Source organism: Bubalus kerabau, chromosome X (genome assembly GCF_029407905.1).
Source record: "Bubalus kerabau isolate K-KA32 ecotype Philippines breed swamp buffalo chromosome X, PCC_UOA_SB_1v2, whole genome shotgun sequence".
Classification (NCBI taxonomy): domain Eukaryota; kingdom Metazoa; phylum Chordata; class Mammalia; order Artiodactyla; family Bovidae; genus Bubalus; species Bubalus kerabau.
The window spans coordinates 107,153,519-107,180,720 of NC_073647.1; the positions used below are offsets into that span (position 1 = coordinate 107,153,519).

At 45.3% G+C, this 27,202-nt stretch overlaps 1 protein-coding gene across 3 annotated transcripts; it reads left to right on the forward strand.

Moving 5' to 3' along the window:
* Nucleotides 1–26,813, forward strand: GPR173 (G protein-coupled receptor 173). 3 transcript variants are annotated; one of them, XM_055564335.1, is made up of 3 exons: nt 1–560; nt 3,091–3,247; nt 22,817–26,813. In XM_055564335.1, exon 3 carries the CDS (start codon nt 22,914–22,916, stop codon nt 24,033–24,035), a length of 1,122 nt encoding a protein of 373 aa, XP_055420310.1. In that variant the 5' UTR covers nt 1–560; nt 3,091–3,247; nt 22,817–22,913; the 3' UTR covers nt 24,036–26,813. The 3 variants fall into 3 exon arrangements, with proteins under 3 accessions (XP_055420310.1, XP_055420311.1, XP_055420312.1); XM_055564336.1 differs by lacking the exon at nt 1–560 and adding an exon at nt 652–1,984; XM_055564337.1 differs by lacking the exon at nt 1–560 and adding an exon at nt 3,808–3,895 and having other exon boundaries at nt 2,579–3,247.
* The last annotated feature ends 389 nt before the right edge of the window (nt 26,814–27,202 follow it).

A 27,202-nucleotide genomic window follows, 5' to 3' on the forward strand; every position in this document is an offset into this window, starting at 1 on the left:
GTGTGATCCCATAGACGGCAGCCCACCAGGCTCCCCCGTCCCTGGGATTCTCCAGGCAAGAACACTGGAATGGGTTGCCATTTCCTTCTCCAATGCATGAAAGTGAAAAGTGAAAGGGAAGTTGCTCAGTTGCGTCCGACTCTTCGCAACCCCATGGACTGCAGCCCAGCAGGCTCCTCCATCCATGGGATTTTCCAGGCAAGTGTACTGGAGTGGGGTGCCATTGCCTTCTCCGAGAACTTTATATAAATAGGACCAAAAGAGCATGTGCTCTTTGTGTCTGGTTTATTCTCCTCAGTATAATGTTTGCAGAATCTATCTATATTGTTGTGGGCTTCCCAGGTGGCTCAGTGGTAAAGAATCTTCCTGCCAATACAGGAGACACAAGAGATGCGGGTTCAATCCCTGGGTTAGGAAGATCCCCTGGAGTAGGAAATGGCAACTCACTCCAGTATTCTAGCCTGGAAAATTCCATGAACAGAGGAGCCTAGAAGATTACAATCCAAGAGTTGGACACGACTGAGCGTGAGCACTCACACATACACACACCGTCCATATTGGTATGTGGTTGTGGGGCATTTCTTCCCATCAATGTGTAGTATTGAATTGTGTGAACATAAGACAATTTATTTATCATTCTTAATGACATTTAGGTTGTTTCAAGTTTGAACTATTAAAAATAGTGCCTTTATGAAATGCACATTATGGTATATGCCTTTTGGTAAACATACCATGAGATGGATTTTCAGCCTTTTAAAGTATATATATGTTTAAGGCTATAAATTTCTCTCTAAGCATAGCCTTAGCAGCATCCCACAGAATTTCAGATATAATATTTTCATTATCAGTCAGTTCAAAATATTTTCTAATTTCCATTGTGACTTTATATTTGAATCATAGGTTTTCTTCCCTCCCCAAAACATGATGCCCAAACATAACAATAACCACCTGAGGGCTATGTCAAAATACAGATGTTGGAGCTTCATTTCAAACCTCCTAAATTAGTATTTTGGGGAGGTATACCTGGGGGTCCACATTTCACAAACTCTTTGAGGTTTTAGTGGAGAAGGAAATGGCAACCCACTCCAGTGTTCTTGCCTGGAGAATCCCAGGGACGGGGGAGCCTGGTGGGCTGCCGTCTATGGGGTCGAACAGAGTCAGACACGACTGAAGCGACTTAGTAGCAGCAGCAGCAGCAGATGAGGTTTTAGATGCAGGTGGATTGCAGGACCACAACTTGGTAATGGAGCAGGGATTTCCTAAGGGCAGAGAGTAAATCTGATTCACCTGAACCCATTCTGATATTCTTGCCTGGAGAGTGCCATGGACAGAGGAGACTGGCGGATTACAGTCCATGGGGTTGCAAAGAGTTGGACACAACTGAGCACACACAAGCACCCTGAACCTAGCATACAGCCATGTTTAATAACCGAGTGAACTAGTGAATGAGGGAAGAAGAGAAATAGAAGAAAATTACGTACATGAAGAGAACTTGAATTCTTAAATGCTATAAATTAGGGGAACCACTATAGCATCATTTGGTCTCAATTTAATCTATTCAGGACAGAAATATTTTTTTCCTTGCCTTCGAACCTCTGCCTATAAGGCTTCCTCCTCACCTGCCCCATTCTGCTGTCAATGGGTGCGTGTCTGTCTACTGACCCAGAGAAAGTAGGGGTGGCACAGGAGATGACGTCCTGAGAAGGGTTGTTCAGAGATGGGCAGCGGTCCCAGCCCCGCCCCCACACACACACCTGCCCACCTGCAGGCCTTCCTGGGAAAATGCCCATAGAACCCATTCATAAAATGCCCATTCTAAATGAGATTGTCCTGCCTCCCAGAGCTTTAAGCATCCCTCCCATATGAAAGCTTTTGAGAAACTTCCACAGACCTTTCTGCCCTGACCCCAACCACAGATCCCTCCTACCCCTGCTTCCCCTGAACTTTGTAGCCCGTGTGAGTTGCTCTCTGAGCGGCCTCTTAGGTACCTCTCCACACCTCCATGCGTGCCTCTCTTCAGCATCTCAGAAAGACTACGAGTCTGAATTCCCCAGCCAGCTATTGTCCTGGCAGCACAGCCAACTCGCCAGCCATCCCCACCCAGTCGGCCAGCCAGCCAGCCGGCTGCTCCCCGGACTCGCCAGCCCTCCCTCCCTGCCCCACCCCAGGGAGGACCAGGCTGGCGGCTGGGAGTCTCCCTGCCTGTTCTGCCTCCCTCCTTCCTTCCCTCCCTCTCCCTCCCTGCCTCCCTCCCTCCTCCGCCCGCCCCTGAGGCAGGGACCGTGCAAATCGAGGAGAGGGGGGACGGACAGGCCGGATGGGGTCCAGCTTAGTGCCCTGGGCTCCCCGCCAATGCCCTATCCAGGTTGGGAGTCCCCAGCATCTTGGGACCTACATTTGTGTGAACTGGGGTGGTTCCCAAGCCTGGAGGGTCCCTCCGGCAGGCTCATAGTGCCCCTGTTTTGCATCAGGACCCCCCTCGGATGCTCTGAGCCACCCTCCTCAACCCGGATCTAAAACCCAGGACACAGCTATCAGGCCAGCCTCTCTCTCCACCCCACCCCCTCTTTCTGGCGTCCATCCCCTTCTCAACTCCACCTCTGCTGCTGCCTCTGGCTGTGGACCTGCACCTCTTCCCCATCCCTGAAGGCCTGGGGAGCGGGCTGAGCCTGGATGAGAGCTCCCCCAACCTGGGGCTCTCCCAGGCCATGGCCCGGGTGCTTCCAGGGAGGAGCTCGGGACCCTGAACATCTGCTAGAGGCTTGGCAGAGGCCCCGCAGGGACCGTGTCTTCTGAGGACAAAAGGCGCGGCCAGCAAGCAGACAGGAAGGGGGAAGGGGGAGACCAGCAGCCAGGCGGGCAGACAGGCAGACGGGTAGCAGGGACCAGTGTTGGCCCCCCTCGCAGCTTGGCGGAGGCATGAAGATGGGGGAGGGAGTGTGTAGTTGGGGAAACACCTGCCGGGACCCCCACCTGCCAGCTAGCTGGGCACCTCAAGGCTCTGTGCTGCCCACCTGGTGTTCCCCATCACCCCCAGCCCTGCCCAGTGCACTCCTCCAGTGCCTGCTTCCCCTGATGTCTTCGATTTAGACCAGCCCGGCTGTATCCACGGCAACAGAAGCAGGAGTGTCACTGGCTGCCAGATCACTGAGGGTCCCACAATGTGGCCTGGGCTGTGATTTATCCTGAGTGAGACAGCTTGAGCCTCCTCCCTTGATTTCAAGACAGTCCTGCTGAGAGAGCCTAGGTAAGTAGTCAGCATCCCTCCATCGAGGATGGGGGGCTGGGACTTATGTCCCCCCACACATATTCCAGAGTCTCTATCACTGCCATGCTCTCTTTCTCTGACTCTGTCTGTCTCTTTCTGCTCCATCACAAGGACTACTTGGGCACCCAAGCCTGGAGAGTCCTCTAGCCCTCCCTATCTTGCTCGATCCCAAATGTCCCATGAGGAAGGGAACCACCACCTGTTTCCCTGTACAGGGTCTATTTTTATAATTATGGTTGCGTTTGAGCACGAGGCTGTGTTAATATTTCCTTGTGTGCTATCTGTGGAAGGCGTGTCTGGAGCCTGACTGTGCTCCCCTCAAAATGCCTGCACCCTGGGCAGGCTCAGCCTCCTGCAGCTTCCTCCTCTCCCTTCTCCACTCTCAGCCAGGTTCCTTGGCCAGCATGCAGTGTGTGTCTGTGTATGTGTGTCTGCCCATGTGTATGAGCTGGCAGGTGGGTAGAGAAGCTGCTCCCAACCCAGACCACCCCCCACTCCTTGCTTCCTTCTTTCCTTCCTTCCCCTGTCTCTCCCCACAGGTAGCAAAGACTTTTGCTCACTCACTACGGAGGATACTGCTGTGATTTCCAGCTAGGGGTTGGAAGCCACTGTAGGGCTAAAAGGAAGGTGAGGTGGGGGTGAGAAGCACTTCCAGGCCCTAGACTGCCTGATGCCATGAGGGGGGTGGGGCAAGGACCATGCCACGCAACACCCTGCAGGGGCCAGACACAACATGATTGCCTCCACAGTGTGAGCCCTAGCCTTAATCCAAGGCTCTCAGTCTGTTTCAGACGTCCACATTGTGTCTGGGACTCCCCAGATATTGTGGCCTTGCATGCTGTTGGCCAGTCATCCCTCTGCCTGAAGAGGCAAGAAAGCCTGGTACAGGGAGAACATGGATTCTCCAGGGAGACCTCCCTCAACTACTGGCTCTGCAACTTATAGTGAAAGTGAAACTTACTGAACCTCAGTTTTCTCATCTGTCAAAGAGACTGGTAATCCTTCCTTCATGGGTGTGTGTAGTGACAAAATGAGTTGGTGCATGTAAGTAAAGGATGTTTGTAGAAGTGACCCTGAAGCAATGTCAGCAAAGCTCATGGTCAATATTGTTGGTGATTGTTCATGGTTAATACTGTCATTACTTATTTGGAGGAAGGACTGAGCCCTCTTCTCCAGGGTCTTTGCTGAGATCTAGGGGGTGGGCAGCAGGTAGGTAAATGGGGGAGGGGCGTGGAAGGGAGGGAGACAGGAGCAATTCTGTGTTGTGACTGTTGGTCTAAGGAGGAATACGTGGTGACTGTAGGCAGAGCCTCCTGCCCCCACCCTCCTCCAGGATCCTTCCCTACACTTGCCCCTGTCTGTGCACACACATATAGAGGCTTGAGCCCCCATGAGCTAGCAGAGGTCTGGCTTGTAGCCTGCAGCATTGCTGACCCTGGTGATGTATGCATCTCCCTGTTGAGGGGAAACTTGGCAAGAGTTTGGCTTGGTGGCTGGCAGGGCTTGGTGACAAGGCTGAAGCTTCTGAGATCACAGGGCTTCGGGTGTGGCCATGTAGCAGCCAGAGCTGTTGGGGACAGGTCCCAGGGAGTTCCCAACGTAGAGCTTGGGTTGGAAGGACAGTTGGGTCCACTGTTGGTTTCTGAATGTGGAGATGTGGTGGACCACTGCTTGAGGGGTCAATTGCTGGAGGACAGTTGTCAAAGCCAGGGGAGGAGTAGAGGGAGGGGAAACACTGAGGCCCAGAAGACCTCCTCTGTGGGGGCAGGGAGGGGTGGCATTCTGGGGTACAGAGTAGACTTTTCTAAAGAAGCATTTGGTACAGAAGGGAGAGACTCCCACATGTGGTCCAGAGGCATCTAGGCCTGAACATGGGTATATATGTGCAACTGAAAACATACAGCTCTGTGTGTGCACCTGTTCATGGGCACTATGAATGTGTATGAGTCTGTGTGTATGAGCAGGTCACATGATGGTGTGCAAGTGTGTTGGTGTCTGAGTAGGATCATATTTGTACAAGGGAGTGGGTATGACTTTGCATATCTGTCTGGGTGAGCAAATGGGCATATTTGATCCTAAGCCTGAGTAAGGGTATTGTTTCTCTGAGCCAATAGGCCTGTTGAATGTCTGGCTGTGTTATATGTGTGTGGTATCCATTTGTCTTTTAATGTACATATCTGATTGTATGTGTATGAGTATGAGGGTTTCAGAATGCCTAGGTGTGCATATACTATTAGGTGATTGCCTGGGTATATCTGATTGTGTATATTTGTGTGTACCCATGTGTGCGTATGAGTATAGGTGCATCTAAATGGTGTATTTCTAAGTGAACGGGCTTGTGTGTGTGTGTGTGTCCATGCATGTATGGGAGGGTATGTGTGTGTGAACACGCTTCTGCATAGGTGTGCCTGTCATGTATTTGTATGAGTAGGCCTGTATGCGAATGTCTTTGTGGATTCTCCAACATTTTGAATTATGTCTATGTCTGTGTGTACATGTTTGAAAACATATTGTCTGTAGACAGACCATTGGGTCCACATCTGATTAGGAAAATGTTAGTGTAGATGGTCACACTAGTATAAAAAGAATTAATTGTGTGGGAAGGGGAGAGTATGTGAGTGCACATGTTTTGTGCATGAAAGTATATCTTTTGGGTTTGCCTATGTGTGCACATTTGAATGTATGGCTGAGGGCTGTACACCTTTAAATATATGCACAAAAGGCGTGTGCATAGGTAAATGCCTACATTCATGTATACGTCTACTTGTATTTGTGGGTACACTTGTGTGTAAGTGCATTTCTGAGTGTGGTTTGCATGAGCAACTACTCATAATTATTGGATGCACACGTCTCATTATGTATTTTGTTTGAATTTCTGAGTGAGTTTGAATGTGTGAGTGTGGAAATGCCTGTGAGTGACTGAATGTATGTGTGATTCTAGTATGTGTGAATATTAGCTGTGTGTGCACTTGAGTGAGCATGTCTATATATTCACCTGTGTATTCACACACATCTAAGTGTATGTGTGTGTAAATATGTCCATGTGTGTGTCTGTCTGAATGTACAGGTGTCCAAACTGTACCAGTTTGTACAGTTCTAATTATTTGTATATGTGTATTTGTGTTTACCATTGTTTGTTTTGGAGTGTATGTTGTAGAACAGTATAAGTGAGTATATATACACACCCCTCTTGACTTGTAAGTGCATTTGAGTGTGTGTGTGAGGATGTCTTTGCATGAGTGTGTCTGTGATGAGTGTTAGCAATTCTTCTTGTGCAGGTGTACAAGTTTGTGAGAATATGTGACTATTCTTCCACATGTGCATGAATCTTCTTTTGTTTGCATAGTTTCTCATGTGGGTGTATGAACATGTGTCAACGTACATACATGGTGTGCATAATTGTGAGGGAGTGTGTTTTGTAAGTAATTTGTGTCTTCATGTCTGATTTCATGCATGGAGGAATGATGTACAAGCCTAAGTTCATATGAATATGCTTATAGGTGTACATGCCCAGTTGTGTGTGTGTCTGTGTGTGTTAGAATGCCATGTATGAGTACACCATCTAAATTATAAGCATGTGCACATCTGGGTGTTTGTGTGTGTGAGTACATCTTTGTGTGAGTATGTGTAACTATGCTTATGTGGTAATGTCTGGGACTGTACATGTATATATTTGGGAGCTCACTTCTGTGTATCATGTTTGTTCATTGTCTTATTGGGTGTGATACAGAGTCTGCCTGTCTGTGGACATATGCATAAATTTGCCTGTGTATACACCTGTGTTTGTGAGTGAATGTATGTCCTTCATGGGCATTATGTCATGTGAATATATGCTATGCCTATATGTCTGTGTTTGAGGATAAGTGGATGTGCATATGCGGGACCAACTGCAGTATGAGTGTTCACTGTCATGGGAGTACCTATGTGTAGGGATGAGTGTAGGTATTTGTTCACGTGCATGTCTCAGGGAAAGAGATTTGGCCTTGGGCTTGTGCAGATAGGTCTGATCATTGAAGGGGAAGATAAGGGAGGATACTTGTGAGTCTGCATTATGCTCTGTGTACCCCAACATGTATTTATGTGCATGTCTGAAGGTCAGTGGTACCCTGCTAGATCATGTCTGGCTTTAATTGTGTAGAAATCCTCGAAAATAGAAGCCATAACACTTCAGCAATCCATGACCACCTTCTGGGGTTTCTCTGGCCTTGACCATGTGTGGGGCTTTTGTATGGATCTCGGGATAATTCCTGTTATCATTCACACTCAGGAAGTGAAACCAATAATGACTGATGTCTTACTACAGAACAGGGCCTGTGACCCCTTTAGAAAAGGATTTCTTGAAACACAAAGACCTCTTTTCCCATTCTTCCTGCCACCACCAAAGGCACAGAACAAAATGGCATTGTGTGGTATCAAAGGTTGGCAAATGGTTTTTACACACAGCACCCAAATTGTGCTATCCAGGCAGAATTCTAGATCTAAATGTGAATGTGTAAGTGAAAAAGGAAGGTACATTCAGGTAGAGTGGGGTGTGTGTGTAAGAGGTTCTATATTTGATGAGAGAGAGAGAGAAGGATCTAGTTTGCGTGTATGTAAGAGAGACCCTGGGTGTTTCTGGGTAGGGTTTGTATGTGAGACATTTGAGTGTATTTGAGAGTGATGAGTGTGGATGTGGGTCTATGTGAATGATGCATTTGTGAGGCACTATGAGACCTATTGGGTGGAGGATGATATGAGTGACACTCTGGGTGTAGCTATGTGGGAAGATATGTGAGAATGTATATATTTTAGGGATATGTGGGTATGAGTGTATCTGGGTGGTGCAAGAGAGAGTGAGGGGCTATCTAGATGTATGTTTTACATTATGGACCTATCTATGTTATGTGTATAAGAGGGAGTAGAGTAAGTGTATGAGGGAGTATGGGTGTATTGGACTGGGGCATTCAAGTGTGGGTAAATTTGGATGGTGTGTAGGTGGGTGAGAGCGCAAGTGTATCTAGGCACTGGAAGTGTGTATGGAGTATATCAATATGGTGTGTATGTGTATGTGTGTGTAAGAGAGAACTAGGGCACATCTGGGTGAGGGTGAAGTGTGAGTGTGTATATAATTGGGAGTATCTGTGGATGCTGTGAGGGGTATATGTGAGTGAGATGTGTGTGGTGTATGTGAGAGAGCATGGGTTTATTCTCATGGTGTGTGTGGCGGGTGGGTATTCTGGATGATGGTGATTAAGAGAGGGGGAGCTAGATTATGTGTGTGTGTGTGTGTAAGAGAGTGTGTAGGTGTTTCTGAGTGTGATGGGAGTGTGAGAGCATGAATGTATCCAGTAGAAGGAGTGGGTAGGTGTATCTGGATGGGGTAGAAGTGATTGGGTTTGATTGGGTCAGGGAGTGAATGTGAGTGTGTTAGAGAGTCAATGTGTGTTGGGGTGTCAGTGGGTATATCTGGATGATGGGTGAGAGAGTGTGGTACATATGGGCTGTTTGTGAAACTGTGTGGATGGAGTGTGTTTGAATGTGAATGTATCTGGATGGTGGGTGGGTGAGAGCAGAGGTGTATTTGGGTGGTGTATTAAGGTATATCTGGATGGTGTGTTGTTAAAGCTTTGATTGTGTATCTGGGTGTATATATACTTGAGTATGTATGTTAGTATGTGTATAATCGGATGAGGTATGTAGAAGAGAGTGTTTGGGGGACACTGTTGGGTAGGAAGTGTGAGTTTGGAATGTGGGTGCATCTGGGTGGTGTGGAGAGGATAAGAACATTGGGTGTATCTGGTCAGTGGAGTGTCTGGGCAAGTGCACCTGGACAGTATGTGTGAAAGTTGAATATATTTGGGTGGATGTGTGTGTGTGAATTTTCAGATGTTTCTAGATGGTAGTGGAGCATATCTAGATGATGCATGTGGGTGTGAATGTGTCTTAGTGGTCCACAGGGGATGAATCTGGATATTGTGTATACATATGAGAGGATGTATCTAGCTGGGGCTGTATGAGTGGGGCTCTGTGTGTTTATGTGTGAGAGAGAGAGACAGAGAAGTGTGGGTGTATATGGATAGGATTTATGTGTGAGTGGGTGTCTCTGGATTATGTGTAGGTGTCTCTGGATCATGTGTAGGGTATCTCTGGATTATGTGCATTTGGATGTATTTGAGTTAGGTGAGTGTATCTGGGTGAGGTGTGTGTAAGTATAGTATTTTTGAATGGTCTGTGTATCATTGTGGGTGTGTCTTAATACCACATGTGAAAGAGACTGTAGGTGTGCCTGGGTTGGGTATGGGGGCTCTAGATTGGAAATGTGAGTTTGGGTGTATCTGAATGTTGTATGTGAGAGTGTGGGTATACTGAGTTGGGAATTTGTGTAAGTGTGGCTGTATCTAGGTGGAGTGCCTCTGAATGTAGGTGTATTTGAGGTATATATGTATGAGGTATATATATGTATGAGGTGTATCTAGATGGTGTGTGTGAGAGAGAGTGTGTTAGTATTGTGTGTGTGTGAGAGTGGGTGCATCTAAATAGTGTGTGAGAAAAAGAATAGTGTACCCACTTGGGGTGGGGCATGTGGGAGTGGGTATATCTAAGTAGGATGTATGAGGTTTTCTCTGGATGGTGTATGGGAGAGAGATAAAACATATCTGAGTGATGTGTGTGCATGTGAATATATGTGGATAGTGTGTGAGAGTGTTTGGGTTCAGTTCAGTTCAGTCACTCAGTTGTGTCCGACTCTTTGCGACCCCATGGACTGCAGCACACCAGGCCTCCCTATCCATCACCAACTCCCAGTTTACTCAAACTCATGCCCATTGAGTTGGTGATGCCATCCAGCCATCTCATCCTCTGTCATCCCCTTTTCTCTCACCTTCAATCTTTCCCAGCATCAGGGTCTTTTCAAATAAGTCAGCTCTTCGCATCAGGTGGCCAAAGTATTGGAGTTTCAGCTTCAACATCAGTCCTTCCAATGAATATTCAGGACTGATTTCCTTTAGGATGGACTGGTTGGATATCCTTGCAGTCCAAGGGACTCTCAAGAGTCTTCTCCAACACCACAGTTTGAAAGCATCAATTCTTCAGCACTCAGCTTTCTTTATAGTCCAACTCTCACATCCATACATGATGTGACTAGACGGACCTTTATTGGCAAAGTAACATCTCTGCTTTTTAATATGCTGTCTAGGTTGGTCATAACTTTCCTTCCAAGCAGTGTCTTTTAATTTCATGCCTGCAGTCACCATCTGCAGTGATTTTGGAGCCCAAAAAAATAAAGTCTGCCACTGTTTCCACTGTTTTTCCATCTATTTGCCATGAAGTGATGGGACTGGATGCCATGATCTTTGTTTTCTGAATATTGAGTTTTAAGCCAACTTTTTCCCTCTCTTCTTTCACTTTCATCAAGAGGCTCTTTAGTTCCTCTTCACTTTCTGCCATAAGGGTGGTGTCATCTGCATCCCTGAGGTTATTGATATTTCTCCCTGCAATCTTGATTCCAGCTTGTGCTTCATCCAGCCCAGCATTTCTCATGATGTACTCTGCATTTAAGTTAAATAAGCAGGGTGACAATATACAGCCTTGACGTAATCCTTTTCCTATTTGGAAACAGTCTGTTGTTCCATGTCCAGTTCTAACTGTTGCTTCCTGACCTGCATACAGGTTTCTCAGGAGGCAGGTCAGGTGGTCTGGTGTTCCCATCTCTTTCAGAATTTTCCACAGTTTATTATATCTGGGTAGGGAGTGTATCTATGGATGTGGGTACATCTGTATGTGATGTGGATTTATCTAGACAGTGTGTTGGTAGTATATGTGTGTGTTTGATAGTGTGGGTGTGTCTTGGTGGGGTGTATGATTTGGGGAATGTGTATGAATGTGTATGTCTTTCCTGGGGCAAAATACACCTCTGCTGGGTTGTCTGTATATGTGTATACAGACATATATATGTTCGTGTATATGTGTGGAGTGTTTATGTATGTGTACGTATATGACTGTTCCTGAGCCTGAGTACACGGCTTGTGTGTACATGTGCTTGTGATAGAGTAGTGTGTATCTGTATATGTGCATGAGGTGAGTGTGTTTCTGCATGTGAGTAAGTTGAATCTGTAAGGTTTCAAGCCAGGCTCTGAGTTTGTGTCCTAGTTCTGCCTTTATTAGCTGTGTGGCTTTGGGAAAGTCACCTAACCTCAACTATGCCCTAATTTCTTATCTGTAAAGTAGGGTAATAATACTACCTATTTCATAGGATGAGAATTGGATGAGTTAATATTCAAAAACTGCTTTGGACTGTGTTTGGCACCTTATGTGGTGTTACCCAGTACTAAAATTGTCACATGTGCCCATCTGCAAGTGTGAATGGGGTAGTTTCTATGTGCATATTTGCCCATTATCAGTATCCACACGTATTTGCTCATCCTGGCTGTATGTGAGAGTGTGTTTGTACATAAAAGTGGGTTTGTACTTATATGTGTCCCAGTGTGTGTATAAAACCATGGGTGTATGAGAATGGAAGCATGGTTCTGGGAGGTTGATGGAGGGGGTTTGGCCCTGTGTGTATGTTTCCTAGCATACACACATCTGAGTGTATGAGTGCATATACCTGTATCTGTGTTAGTACACAGTGTATTTCTATCTGTAAATGGGTTTTTTAGTGGTCAGAGTGTAAATGTATGCATGTTGTGAGTGTCTGTAAATGTAAGAAGGTTGGTATTCAGGTTTATATGTGATGATGTGGGTCGATGTGAATGTGTGAAGAGGATTTATGCCTTATGGTCATGTACTAAGATATGTGTTCTGTGTCATGTGAATGCATGTGTAGGTGTGAATCAGTGTGTCTGTTTATGTTTATAAGCAGCAGTGGCTATGTGTGTGTGTATACACGAGTCTGCATTGCTCCACATGCCTACCTGCCTCTGTGTATGTAGCAATGAGCCTGAGCCATGTGTCTGTATGTGTGAGCAAGTCTGTACTGTGTATATATGTATGTGTACCAGGGTAGGATTTATATAAGATAGTAGGTTTAAATCTCTTAGTGTAAGAGCCTGGGGTGGGGAAGGGCTTGTATCTGTAGGATGTGAGCAGAATGTACCCTGTGTCTGAATGTCAGATCTTATATCCATGCATGTATGACTGTGTCTGAAAGCATATAAGTCCATACGATTTGGTCTGTAGGTGTGTGTGTCTGCACATGCCCATGTGAATGGCAAATGTATCAGTGCCTAGGGCTGTATTTCTATAGAAGGGTGATTATATGTGTGTTATATAAATCTTTGCATGATTTGCTGGTAGGTGGGCACCTACACACATGCCTAACTCTTTCTGTGTAGGAAAAGAGGTACGTGTGTGAGCATCTGATTGCACTTATCAGATGCAGTAAGTGTGGATGTGAGTGCATATTTGAATCTCCATGTACACCTGTGCCTGTGTGCTGTGTATCTGTTTGCGTATGCAGGTATCTATGCAATATGACTAGCTGTGAATGTGTCAAGCACACAGAGAAGGTGAAATATTTGTATGGCACACTATAGTAAACTTTAAGAGGATTTCGGGGTACTTGGATTTGGGGAAAAGAAATTCCTTACATTTTATTTATGTTATAAAAATTGTGATAAGGAAATTAAAATGCCAAGTTTTAGAAGTTATTTAGTATTGGATTTGTGTGCAGTTTTTAAATTATTTATTTATTCATTTTTGTCTGCACTGGGTCTTTGTTGCTGTGCGTGGGCTTTCTCTAGTTGCATCAAGTGGGGCTACTCTTCATCGCGATGCGTGGGTTTCTCATTGTGGTGTCTTCTCTTGTTGTGGAGCGCAGGCTCTAGGGCATGTGGGCTTCAGTAGTTGTGGAGCGTGGGCTCAGTAGTTTTGGCACACAGGCTTAGTTGCCCCATGGCACATGGAATCTTCCCAGACAAGAGATCAAACCCGTGTCTTCTGCATTGGCAGTCAAATTCTCAACCACTGTACCTCCGAGGAAGTCCCAGTATGCAACTTTTCAGTGAAATCTTTTCCAATTGTTTTCATGGCACACTTGAGCTCACTTCTGTAAACATAACTTTTTAATTCACTCGTGCAAATCTGTAATGGTCAACATTCATGCCCACTTCTGCATCTTCAGTCAGGACTGTCTTGATTTATTTTATGGTCATTTTCATCATGATTTGGTAAATCACTTAGTGCTGAGCATAGATAATTTATATCATTATTGTATTTCTTGGTAAAAACCCAAACAAAACAAATGAAGCAACTAACCGTTGGTACTTTTGACACGGATATAAATTTCCATTGTGGCTTGCCTCTTCTTGATGTCAAAAGGTGAGACCCATTCCGTGGAGGTTGTTTAGGCATAGTTTGCCCTAATGCCCTCGTAATTAGCTTGAATGTATGAAATGTAGCAGCATGGTTTGGAACGCTCACTTAAAAGCATGAGTTTTAGGGTCATCAGGTATCATTTTGGTTTCTCTGAAGCATCAGGCACAGTTTATGTTGAATATGTCTGGTGCTTTCACACCATACCAACCTTTCTTAAGAAATGGAACAACTGCTTGGGCACGCTTCCCTTTTTCACCTCCCCTTTATAACTTACTCATTCTTGCCATGGCTAGGCAGACCCAGGTTTTATGTTGGGAATAGCTACATAACCTCTTCTGTCTCTTAGTAATCACTGTCAAGAGGAAACTGTTTGCATAAGTAAGTGGTAGCAAATAGAGGGTATTTTTTAATTGATTAAAACTTTTCTCATCAATAATCAATAATTCTTAGCCTTTGAATTTTGTGCTTCAAAGGTGAGATCCTTCTTTAAATCTAACCCCTCTTTGTTTTCTTTCAATCAAATGTGATGTTGAAATTTCTTGTAATAAATAGTCATGAATTTTGAATCCAACAGAAAATTTTCATTTTGAGTATTTAAAAATAATGAAGTTTTCCCCTAAGTAGACCTTGTTCTATTCATAATAAGTTTTCTTTAGCATTACCTTAGAACCATAGTTACATCTAAGCATTAGTTACATCTAATGTAACCTTAGTTACATCTAAGCATTAGTTACATCTAACAGAAAATTTTCATTTTGAGTATTTAAAAATAATGAAGTTTTCCCCTAAGTAGACCTTGTTCTATTCATAATAAGTTTTCTTTAGTATTACCTTAGAACCTTAGTTACATCTAAGCATTAGTTACATCTAATGCTTAGATGTAACTAAGCATCACCCAAGGAACCATACTTCATTTGACTTCTTCCAAGGTGAAGTTTTGCTTCAAATCCATAAACCTCGTCAATATACTTTCATGTATCTTTGAGTGTTGAAAATTTTTGATATATTTTATTCACGTACTCGAAGAGCCATGTGTTGAAGCCAGTAAGCATCAAATCTGCAAAGGGAGAATCATTCACAAATGAATGCTGAAATTTTTCTTTTAGCTAATAACTCCTTTATAATATCCTACACTCTTAGGTTTAAAACAATAGAGAAAGGTATACTGATTCCAGTGCTTCAGAGAAAGCTTGATAAGTGGGTGGGTAATGCCTTGGATCTAATTAAATTCACCTGGCATCATTTACAGTAGAAGTTAGACCTTTGGGCAAACTTTTATAGGTTAAGGCTCCTCCATGGATGACTCTCAGAGAAGGCAGTGGCACCCCACTCCAGTACTCTTGCCTGGAAAATCCCATGGACGGAGGAGCCTGGTGGGCTGCAGTCCATGGGGTCGCTAAGAATCGGACATGACTGAGCGACTTCACTTTCACTTTTCACTTTCATGCATTGGAGAAAGAAATGGCAACCCACTCCAGTGTTCTTGCCTGGAGAATCCCAGGGATGGGGGAGCCTGGTGGGCTGCCGTCTATGGGGTCGCACAGAGTCGGACACGACTGAAGCGACTTAGCAGCAGCAGCAGCAGCAGCAGCATGGATGACTCTCAACATTTTCAGAACAAATTCCAGCTGTAAACTTCCTGCCATCACAACAGCAGCATCAGTCCACAGACTTGTGCAGAGTTTCCACAATATTTCAAAATATTTATCTATCACTTTGAATATTTCAACCTTAGTTTTTTTGGTTCTTCTGGCATTTCTCTTAAGGCTTTCTGACCAGTACTATAAACCAAGCACAGTTAATCAACATCCTGAGATACATCAATATAAAATGAAAACTCCTTTGATTCAGTGATCTTCTGAGTTAGTGTTATCTTGATATCCTTGACCTGTCATCAGTGTGTCTCCTAGCAGAAATCATTGAAAGTGTCCCCTTTTCTATTTGGTCTCAAATGTGTGGACAATTTCCCAGCAGACTGCTAACATAAGATTCTACTGGGCAGGCATCTTAGCTTTACTGGTTAACTGCATAACCTTGTTACTAGCTGGATGAGCTCCATCTAAGAATGTTCTAACTCATCTCAAAAAAGAGCCCAGTTTCTTAATTTGCTCTTCTAGATGCTTCAACAGGTCCGTATCTTTTTCTGTGTGATAGATTGTTTTGTGATCTGTTGACCAACATAGCCTACTGGGAAAGTTTCTTTTGATAACTTTTCCATGCAAATTGAATGTTTAGGCTGAGGAAAAGAGGGCTAATTGGGCAGCTGAACTCAAGTCTGAGACAATCCTCATTAAATTGTTTAAATTAGGAATATCCTGGATTATTTTGGAGGGGAGACTACTGCGTTTGTCTTATGAGTCTCCTGATTTTCCAGCTTTGATCAAAAAATCCAATTTGATGAGGAAAGAAATATCTTAAAAATTAAATCTACTTGAATATGAAGTATTGACGGGGTCAGCAGACCTTTGTGACTTCTGAAAATTGATTTTTCCCCCAGAAAATCAAGTTCTAGGTCTTCTGTATATTTTTTTTGGTGGAATTTGTTTTTCTTTTTTTAAAATTAATTTATTTTAATTAGAGGCTAATTACTAAGAAAGGCTTTGCGTTCTCTTTAATGAATCAGTTCAACTGTAGTCAGGCTGCACTTGTTTATTGACACATTTTTTACCTAATAAAAGATAAAAATTAATTGTGAAATCAATTATGAAATCCTGCCAAGAATCAGATTTGCCAAATTTTAAATATTAAAAGCCAGTAGCAAATAAAGCAATAAATAAGCAAAGAAATAATAAAAATGTTCTAATACTTTTTAAAGAGTTCTTATCTTTTAGAAATAATTACTGAAATTTTTATGGATGAAATGGCATAATATACAAGCTTCAGAATACTCTGAAAGTGGGAGAACTGGGTGAGGTTATAGGTGAAACAAGACCCTATGAGTTGACTGTTCATGAAGCTGGGCAGTGGGTGCACAGAGGTTCGTTACAGGATTCTTCTACATTTCTGTTTGAAATGTTCTAGAAGAGAACATTTTTTAAAATAAAGAAGCAGTAATCAAGGAAATTAACAAAATAGGTATATTCTCTTTAGGAACACCTAATACTATATATGGAGAAGGAAACGGCAACCTACTCTAGTACTCTTGCCTAGAAAATCCCATGAACAGAGGAGCCTGGTGCAAGCTACTGTCCATGGGGTCGCAAAGAGTTGGACACGACTGAGCGACTTCACTTCACTAACACTATATAGGGCTTCCCAGATGGCACAGTGGTAAAGAATCCACCTGCCAATGCAGGAGACACAGGTTCAAGCCCTGGGTCAGGAAGATTCCCTGAAAGTGGAAATGGCAACCTTCTCCAGTATTCTGGCCTGGAAAATCCCATGGACAGAGGAGCCTGGTAGGCTGCAGTCCATGAGGTCGCTAAGAGTTGGACACGACTGAGCGACTTCACTTTCACTTTTCACTTTCATGCATTAGAGAAGGAAATGGCAACCCACTCCAGTGTTCTTGCCTGGAGAATCCCAGGGATGGGGGAGCCTGGTAGGAGGCCATCTATGGGGTCGCACAAAGTCGGACACAACTAAAGCAACTTAGCAGCAGCAGCAGCAGCAATACTATTTAGGGCTTCCCAGGTGGCACAGTGGTAAAGAATCCACCTGCCAATGCAGGAGACGCAAGAGACGCAGGTTCAATCCCTGGGTCAGGAAGATTCCCTGAAAGCAGAAATGGCAACCTTCTCCAGTATTCTGGCCTGGAAAATCACATGGACAGAGGAGCCTGGTGGGCTACAGTCCATGGGGTTGCAAAGAGTCAGATACAATTGAGCAACTGAGCACACGATACTATATAATAGTGATAACAGCTACAATCATATAGCCCTTCTATTTTTGTAGAAAAAAAATGCCCCAAAATAAGAATGAGATAAAATTAAAAGAAAAACAAATATTGTACATGTATGGGCAAAAGCAAAAAGTCTTACTGATTATGAACAAAAAGTGGCAATCAAAGTAATAATCCAACTATCTGGGATGTTCCTACAGGAAGCAGTCCAGACATTTACAACCTCCCTTCTCACAGGGTCCCCTTGAGCCCCATCTTGCTCCAGCCCAGGGCAGCTCTGCTAATGTTTCTGCCTGTATGTTCCAGAGTTGGCTGCTCTGTGCACTTGCACAGGTTTGTCTCTTGATATATACCTGTTGCAGGATGTATATGTCAAGTAAGTGTATCTGAGTTGTGAGCAAGATTGTGTATAGACATCTGTGTGAGAGTGTATCTGTATATACTATATCTGGCTTTTCTCTTTGTGTTTGCTTGTGCTTGCATTTTGCTAAGGGGTGTGTGTGTGTGTGTGTTCATTGGAGCTGGTCTACTTCTCTGCATAATGTACATCAATAGGCAACTGTGTGTACCTGTGCTAGGGTATACACATCTGTGTTGGTGAGTGTAACTAATCTGTGTGAGACATCTTGGATCAGTTGGTCTCTGTGTGTTAGAGTATGTACATGTGTGTATATGTGAGTAGTTTTTCACTAGTCTATTTTTCTGTTGGTATCTGAGGGGCAGTCTGTATACACATACATATGTGTGTTTGTGTGTATATATGTGTGTGTGTCAGGGTTCAAGTGCATGTGAGCATGCTGGTGTATGTAACTGAGTGTTAACATGTGTAACCATGATTGTATATGTGATAATACAGATATGCCACTGTTTTCATACCTGTGTTGCAAGAGTTTGAATACATGAGAGGATTTGAATAATCAGGTACACTGGGACAAAGGGTATATATGAGCCTGAGTGTGAGTGACAATGAGTAGGTCTACGTGTGTGTATCTCTCAGGATTTAAGAGTTTGTGTGTGTGTTAGGGGAGTTGTAATTAATGGGTTTGTGGGCCACTGCACATGTATGTGTATATGCGTGTGTGTCTGAGTGTGTCTGTGCATATGAGCAATTCTTAGCCCTCCTGTACACAACACCCTCTTTTATGTAACATATTTTGTAACACCCCTTTACCATCTGGACATTAAGTTCTTAGATAATATAACCTCTCTGCATATATAATTTCAAAAGAAGACATATAGTATTTTATACCATATCCACATTGTATTAACGCTAATAAATAAGAAATAAAAGTGATTTATAAGAAAATAATTTGTATTTCAATACAGAAATGCTTGGACATGACACTCCCTAAGAGATTCAGTGAATTAAAGGCTTGTAACATAACAGGTAAACATGGATTTAGAGAAGGGGAAGACTCAGAAGCTGCCCTTTGTACAAAGTGCAGGAAAATGACAGGCAAAGGCCTAGGAATGAGAGTTTCTGAAATAGTGAACTACTCAAGGAAAGTGCTCCACAAAACAAAGCATAGTCTCTAGACTTAACGTGATAGCCACATTCCTGGATAATTCAGGATACATTAAATCAAAGAAACAACTGTGTTTATCAGTGAAATAGAGTTAGTGTCTAGGTTCAGTTCACGCCAAGTCCAAAATTCTGTGGGATGTGAGACATATGTTGACTGTGTGGAATTGCCCTACAGGTCTCTGGACAGCCAACATCCTCACGAAGGACTCCAAAAATGTTAGGACACACCCAGCGCTGTGGCAACCAAAAAATGCACCTATAAATTTCCAAAATTACCCCTAGGGGGCAGTAATACCTTTACTGAGAACAAAGCACGGGTGTTTAAGCAGGGGTACACTGTGCCGTGTGAATGAGGCAGCATACACAATATACTGTGTGTGTGTGTGTATGTGTGTGTGTATGCACACCTCGCATGCACACCAGTGCCCCTATATGTGAGCTGGTTGCTGTCCGTTAGTCTCTATAGAAGTAGCCTATGTGATTCTGGGTGTGTGTTGGTGTCTGTGTATCTCTGTCTAAGGGCATCTGGGCAGAAGCGGGTGTGTATGTGTTACGCATATGCACATGCATCCTTAGTGTCGGATGGTCCCAGGCTGTGGCTGCCCGTGCTCAGAACCCTCTCCTCACTTTTTATATTATCACCCCAGCTTTCCAGGCAACACCAGGGTTTTGTTTGTTTGCTGGTATTGTTTTATGGTTTTTTGTTTTGTTTGTTCTGTTTTAGTGTTTGTTTTTGTTTTCACTGAGACTCTGAGCTACACATTATCCACTTTCTTGGTCTTAGTTTGTCTCTCTGTGTCTCCCTCTCTCTGTATCCATCTTTATTTCTGCCTCTATCTCCATCACCTTTCTATATCTGTCTCTCACTCCCCATCCCTGTCTCTTTATTTCTCTACATCTTTCTCCCTTTCCTGGCATTATCCCTGTCCTTCTACTTTTTGTCTCTGTCTCCTCCCTGCCTCCCTCTCTCTGTCTCTATTTTTTCTCTCTGTCTCTCTCTCCCACTCTCATCTCTCTATTTTCCCCTTTCTGTCTCTATATTTCTCCCTTGTTGGTCTCTTGCACTGTCTCTGTTTCTCTGTGTGTGTGTGTGTCTGTCTTTTTTTTTTTACTTCCTCTCTTCTTCCTCTTTCTGTCTCCTCTTCTCTATGTAAACCTCTCTCCTTTCTCTGTTTATTTCTCCCACCCTTCCCTGCCACGTTCCTATGTCTCCATCTCTCTCTTTCTGCTCCTCTCTCTTTCTCTATCACTTGTGTGTCTCTCTGACTCTGTCTTACATTCAATCTCTGTCTCTGTCACTTCCCCCTGCCACTCCTCAAGGCTAAGGAGTGTGTGTGTGTGTGTGTGTGTGTGCGCGCATGTTTACATACACCCAGCTATCAGCTGGTCCACAGATGTGTGGGAGCTGTGAGGCCTTGAGGGGCTGAAGGGGCCCACCAACTCCACTTCTCTCAAGCCTCTGCCCTAGCACCTTCTCTCGGTCCACTGGCACTGGCTCTGAGACTTTGGGGTGCCATGAGAAAAGCTTGGCCCCAGGTGGCTGTGGCAGGCTCAGTTGGATTGAACTGAGAAACAGTGCAGAGAGGAGCCATTTTCCAGGGAGGGAGGGGGTAGAAAGACATCCACTCAAGCCCCACCTCTTCCAACCTTAATCCCATCCCAGCCCCAGCAGGAGTTCTGAGCTTCTCTGGCTTCTGCTTTACTGCCTTTCCTGGGAAACCTGCCCTGCTATCCTATCACACCCTACATCGCCCACCCAGCCCTCATACACCAGGAGCTCTCCTACTTACCCCCAAGCTTTCCTGTGCCCTCCCATTCACACACTGCCCAGACTGCTTTCTCAGCAAATCCTACATGGAGGCCTCCAGGTGGCCCTCCCTGAGCCACTAGCCCCCCACTAGTCCCTCAACCAATTGATTTGACAGCTTTTGACTGAGAGCCTACGGTGGGCTCTGCACTGCTCTTCTAGAATGTGTGAGTTGATAATCCCTACCCTAGAGCTTTCCTTCTAATAGGGAGGGGCAGGCAATAAATCAGAATTTTAAAGTGAATATTTATAATAACCATAAATGAAGTATAATCTTTAAAACTGTGAACCACTGTCTGTAACTTATATAATACTTACATCAACTATATGACAATATAAATAAATAAATTAAAACAACTATAAAAAAAGGTAAATTATGTAGTGCATCAAAAGAGAGAAATTCCAGGAAGAGAAATAAAGCAGGGCAGGGGGGCACAGGGGTGCTGTTTTCTTACCTAGATTACTACGGGAGCCCCCTAAGTAGTATCCCTACTTCAACCTTCGCCTCACATGGTCTATGCTCCTCACCACAGCAAGCAGGATCCCATTCAATCCTGAGCCATATCACATCTTACCTCTGTGCAAAACTCTCCCATGGCGCCCATCTCACTCAGATTAAAAGTCAGAGTCCTCAGTGTGACCTATGTGATCTGACCTCACCACCTTGCTGAGCTCTCCTCCTACCACTTTCCCCTTGCTCGTTCCATTCCACCTACCTCCTTACTCTTCCTCAAATGTACCGCGTGCAGTCTCACCTCAGAGCCTTTGTTCTGGCTATTCCCTCTGCCTAGAATTCTCTTCTCCCAGATATCCACATGGCTCACTCACCTCCCCCATTTTTTTTGCTCAGATGACACCTCTTCCATGAAGCTTTCCCTGTCCACCTCATTTAAAACTGTACTTCCAAAAATAAATAAACAAAACTGTACTTCCTCCACCCCTGGCACTTCCTATCCCCCTTCCCTCCTTAAATTTAGGAACTTATCATCATCTGACCTACTATATTTCACCTGTGTATCTTCTTTATTATCTAGAATGTCAACTTCACAAGAACAGAGACCTTGGTCTGTTTATTTCACATCTGTGTCACCAGTGCCTGGCACACAGTAGATGCTCAATAAATAGTTTTTCAAGAAATGAGTACATACAAGCATACCTATATCTTTATGTTCACACATACTTTCCACTTCATTTAAAGTAAAAACCTAAGTCTTTGTCATGGCTCACAGCCCTGCACGATCTGGCCCCAGACCCCTCTGTGAATTCACTTTCTACTGTCTTTCTTGCCTGCCCTTTTCCAACCACACTGATCTTCCCACTGTTCCATGAGTGTGCTAAACACATTCATTATGAATAAAGAAACCTATTTAATGAGTGGCTACTATTGTTAACCAAAAAGAAAAAAAACACTGTGAAATAGAATAAAAGCTAATGAGGTACATTACATATATGATCTATACTGTTTTGTGAAACTTTGTGTTCAGCTGTATGTACACATGTGTATATGTGTGTCAGGTTGTGATGTAAAATGTATTTCTTATGGGTGGCAGTTTTAAAAGTTTGAAGAACACAACCTTTGGGCTTTACAAAGGGAGAGAAGAGCTGCACCCACATCCCTATCCCACAAGACCCACCAATGGAGGAAAGAGGTAACCGAGGACATCCAGAGAGATGAAGCACCCCTCACGCAGCAAGGAGGGAGGAGGAGCAGCAGTGGGCCAGGGGCAGGGCCTGACACCAGCTGGGAGTAAGAGGGGAGGCCGCATAGACACACTAACACTGCCCTTTCTCTTTCTTCCTCACCTTTCCTTTTCATCTCTTTCTCACTGTTTCTTTTTCTTGTATTCCTCTCTCTCCCTCCCTACTCTCTCCTTCTTTCCCCCTCTTCTTGTCTCTCTGGTTCTGTCTGTCTCCCTATCTTTTCTCTTTCTCATCCCCTCCATTTCTGTCTCAATTGGTGTCCATTTTCTCTTTGTTCTGTCCTTCCTCACTCTCTCTGCCCCTGTGTGTGTGTTTTCACACTCTCTCCTGCCCTCATACCTCTATCTGTGTCTGTGTCTCCCCCATTATCCTCATTTGCAGGTGCAGCCCAGCAGAACAACTGATGGAGTCCCCTGGGGCCCATCGAGTACTGGACTGGCTGACCCCATAGGGTTGGGAGCAGCCCCTGCCCCTCAGTATGGCCAACACCACTGGAGAGCCCGAGGAGGTGAGCGGTGCACTGTCTCCACCATCAGCAGTGGCTTACGTGAAGCTGGTGCTGCTGGGACTGATCATGTGCGTGAGCCTGGCAGGCAACGCCATCTTGTCCCTGCTGGTGCTCAAGGACCGTGCCCTGCACAAGGCTCCTTACTACTTTCTGCTGGACCTGTGCCTGGCTGACGGCATACGCTCTGCCGTCTGCTTCCCCTTTGTGCTGGCTTCTGTGCGCCACGGCTCCTCATGGACCTTCAGTGCGCTCAGCTGCAAGATTGTGGCCTTTATGGCTGTGCTCTTTTGCTTCCATGCGGCCTTCATGCTGTTCTGCATCAGCGTCACACGCTACATGGCCATCGCCCACCACCGCTTCTATGCCAAGCGCATGACACTCTGGACATGCGCAGCTGTCATCTGCATGGCCTGGACCCTGTCTGTGGCCATGGCCTTCCCACCTGTCTTCGACGTGGGCACCTACAAGTTCATCCGTGAGGAGGACCAGTGTATCTTTGAGCATCGCTATTTCAAGGCCAATGACACGCTGGGCTTCATGCTTATGTTGGCTGTGCTCATGGCAGCCACACATGCTGTCTATGGCAAGCTGCTCCTCTTCGAGTATCGTCACCGCAAGATGAAGCCTGTGCAGATGGTGCCAGCCATCAGTCAGAACTGGACATTCCATGGCCCCGGGGCCACTGGCCAGGCTGCTGCCAATTGGATCGCTGGCTTTGGCCGAGGGCCCATGCCACCAACCCTACTGGGTATCCGGCAGAATGGGCATGCAGCCAGCCGGCGGCTGCTGGGCATGGACGAGGTCAAGGGTGAAAAGCAGCTGGGCCGTATGTTCTACGCGATCACACTGCTCTTCCTGCTCCTCTGGTCACCCTACATCGTGGCCTGCTACTGGCGAGTGTTTGTGAAAGCCTGCGCCGTGCCGCACCGTTACCTGGCCACTGCTGTTTGGATGAGCTTCGCCCAGGCTGCCGTCAACCCAATCGTCTGCTTCCTGCTCAACAAGGACCTCAAGAAGTGCCTGAGGACTCACGCCCCCTGCTGGGGCACAGGAGGTGCCCCAGCTCCTAGAGAACCCTACTGTGTGATGTGAAGCAGGCTGGTAGGCAGACAGGCAGGGAGAAGGTTGTGGCCACCACGATGGAGCCAACAGAAGGGAAGAGGTAGGGCTCCATACAGGAGCCTTTCTTTCTGACCTCCAGCCCCAGACCCTGGAACAACCTGGAATCTAGGCACCTTTGCCAACACCTCCCCAGGGCTAGGGACTGGGTGGGGACTGGGAAAGATGCATTTCTAGTCCTATGGGGCCTGTCTCCACCTCCTCCTTCTCCACTTCTACAGTGTCTCTCCTCTCTCTCAGAAGTGACAATTCAGAAAAAAAAAAAAAAAAACTGAAAATGCAGGTTTTCCTACTCATAGCTGAGGAGACAGGCTTTCTTGCTCTAATGTCTCTCCTCTGACATTGTCCAGAAGGGGGAAATTTGTCCTGTAAAATAGACTTCTAGAGCTCTTATTGTCCCCTCTGCTCCCATGCACCCTCTCCTTCCAAGTCCTTTAGCAAGGCCAGGATGAAATTGATCTGCTGACGAGAGGGACCAAAGTGGGTGCTCGGTCCCCAGGGAGCAAGGTTTAATTGCTATGTTGTATGCAATGTTGTTTTAGGCTAACCCTGGTCCCAAGGCCAGTCTTTTATCCATCCCTACCGTGTCCAGACTTCCCAATTGTTTCTTGAGCATCTGTTTGAGAAACAAGGAGGGGAGGGAGAAGGGCCTCTGGGATGGGCCCAGGTTAGGTGAAGGGCAGGATGCTAGCAATATGCCTCGAGCTGAAGAGACCTCAGCTTGGCTGCATTCTCTCAAGCTGCCTCCAGGATCCCCATCCTTCAGCTCTTCCTGAGGATGGAAATCCACTCCAACCCCACTGAAGTCGATGTGGGTGCCATACAGGCAGGAGCAGCACCCCTCCAGGGAAGTGTAGGGAGAAAGTCAAACTCCCCAGAATGGCTGAATCCCAAAGCCTGGGGACAGAGCAGAATTGAACCCCAGAATTGTCTCCTGAGTTCATGCTACTATCCTGAAGATGAAAATTCTTTGAGGGCCTTGGTAAGTCATAGTGGTATAAGCTCCAAGGCACTGTGGACTTGAGTCCATTCCTCTCTGACCTCTTTTTGTCCCTTAAAGCCTCAGGGGCCTCAAGCCCCTCTATGGTAACCCTTGGCCTTCTGGGCCCTTAGCCCCCGACTTACTTGCTCTGAACAGCCCTTCCCCTCTTCTTCCCTCCACCATTACTTCCATCCCAAGTGGAGCAGAATGCAGCCAGATTCCCCAGGTGGGAGATCCAAAGCCTCCTTCCCAGAGCAGAGCCCACCCTGGGTTCACATCAAGTCTTATGGACTGGTAAGCCAAACTGGCATTCTTTGCCTGGTCTTTCCCAAGTTCTCTGTCCCCCTCTCATCTCCTGGGAGAGGGGGAGATCTGTATTTTTCCACCCCCTTTCTCTCCCCTATAGAAGCCCTTGTCCTACACTCCCTCCCTACCCTAAGACAGCTCCAGAACTGGGCAAGCCTTGACTTAAGCAAGAGGAATGGAGAAGGCACTCTAGGCAGGAGAGACATTAATGAGCCTGGTTATGCAGTGGCCCTGGAAAGGCAGGCCAGAGTGGCTGAGAGACTGGTATACAGGGGGGTACCTGTTCTCTCAGTGATAGTGATGGGGGTGCCTTTCCCAGGGAGTGGGGTGGGGGTAGATAGGGTACATTCAGGAGGATTTTCCTCTATTTCTTTTTTCTAACTGCCTGGATTCACCATTGGATTTTGTAAATGGAAAACTGAAATGAACAATGCTATATTGGATGTTTTCTCTTTCTGTCTGTGTGTGTGGGTGGGTGTGTGCTCTATCTGCAATGACCATATGTAGGGAGGTATGGTCAAGTGAGACTGTGTGTCTGTGTGACTTTGTTGGGGTGCACTCTGGCCTGGGGCACACATGTAAGCAAATGCCTGTATGTGGAGACATATACAGTGCATGTGAGCACACATGTGCACATATGCACCTAATTGAGAGAAGAAAAAACAGTATGTGCCTGCAGCAGGAAGTAGAGTGGTCAGAGAGATGGAACTTGAAAATGATATGTATGGATGTAGCAAGAGGGTAGACTCCCATCTCAAAAGATCTTCCTCCCCTGGCCCAGGCTCTGAACATAGAGGACAGGATACTTGAGAATCCCATCTCTTCCAAAAGGCTGGAGCCCCCAGGTACTACTCCCAACTCCTGTATGAGTCTCCTCTCAAAAACCCAGATAAGGTGTTCCTGAAACTGGACCACCATGGAGAATGGGGACTGGTAATTGGGGATCAAACTTGGGGGAACTGTTGGGTTAGGTAATGCCCCCCACACATATACACAAAGTAATAGCTTATGGAGGGACTGCTCGGTCTGGGATAGGAGCCCTTCAGAAGGATCCACTGTATACAGCTGGGATTTTGGTAAGCTTAGATTAAATTCAGAGGGATGGATGTCACGGGAAAAAAAACAAACAAGCCTGGAAGTCTCCCCAGCCAGCCTGTTCCTGGACTCTCAATTACTTTACTCTATGAGATGCACAGAATTGAGTTGACCATATTCCTCAGTTCTTGGCACACTGTATCATCATTGGTCCATATGAAGCCCTTATATTCTTTTTTGTTTTGTTTTGTCCACTTCATCACCCATCCCTAATACCATCCCCCCTCCCACATAGGCACCCCACTCTTGTGTATTTAACGTGTGTTTTTCCAATCCACCATTCATATGTTTTATTTACATATATGTGTATATGTGGAAAATGTATGGTATTGTTATGTGTTTTAATTTACATAAACAGTATTGTACTATAAATCTTGTTCCGTTTCTTTCTTCACTCAACATTCTGTTTTTTGAGATATCCAGCCATGTTGCCGTGTTTACACCTAATTCATTCTAGTAGTCCATCTTATACATATGTTACATTTTTCTTATTCATTCTCCTGGATGATGTGTCTGTAGGTGCATCCAGTTCTCTGCTACCACAAGACTGCAATGGGCAGTTTTCTAAATGTCTTTTTAGTGACACCTTATTTAGAGGAGGGGAAACAAGCTCAGAAAAAGGCAGTGATTTTGTCAGGGTTTAAAAGTGAGAAGCAGACCTGTGACACGAATCCCAGACGGAAGTCAGAACCCCACCACTGTGCCTCATGAGAGACCATCCATTTGCCCCCCCTCCCGCCCAAAATCTAAAATACAA

Excerpts from the sequence above, each read along its gene's own strand:
- GPR173 (XM_055564335.1), top strand. The coding sequence starts at position 22,914 with ATGGCCAACACCACTGGAGAGCCCGAGGAGGTGAGCGGTGCACTGTCT.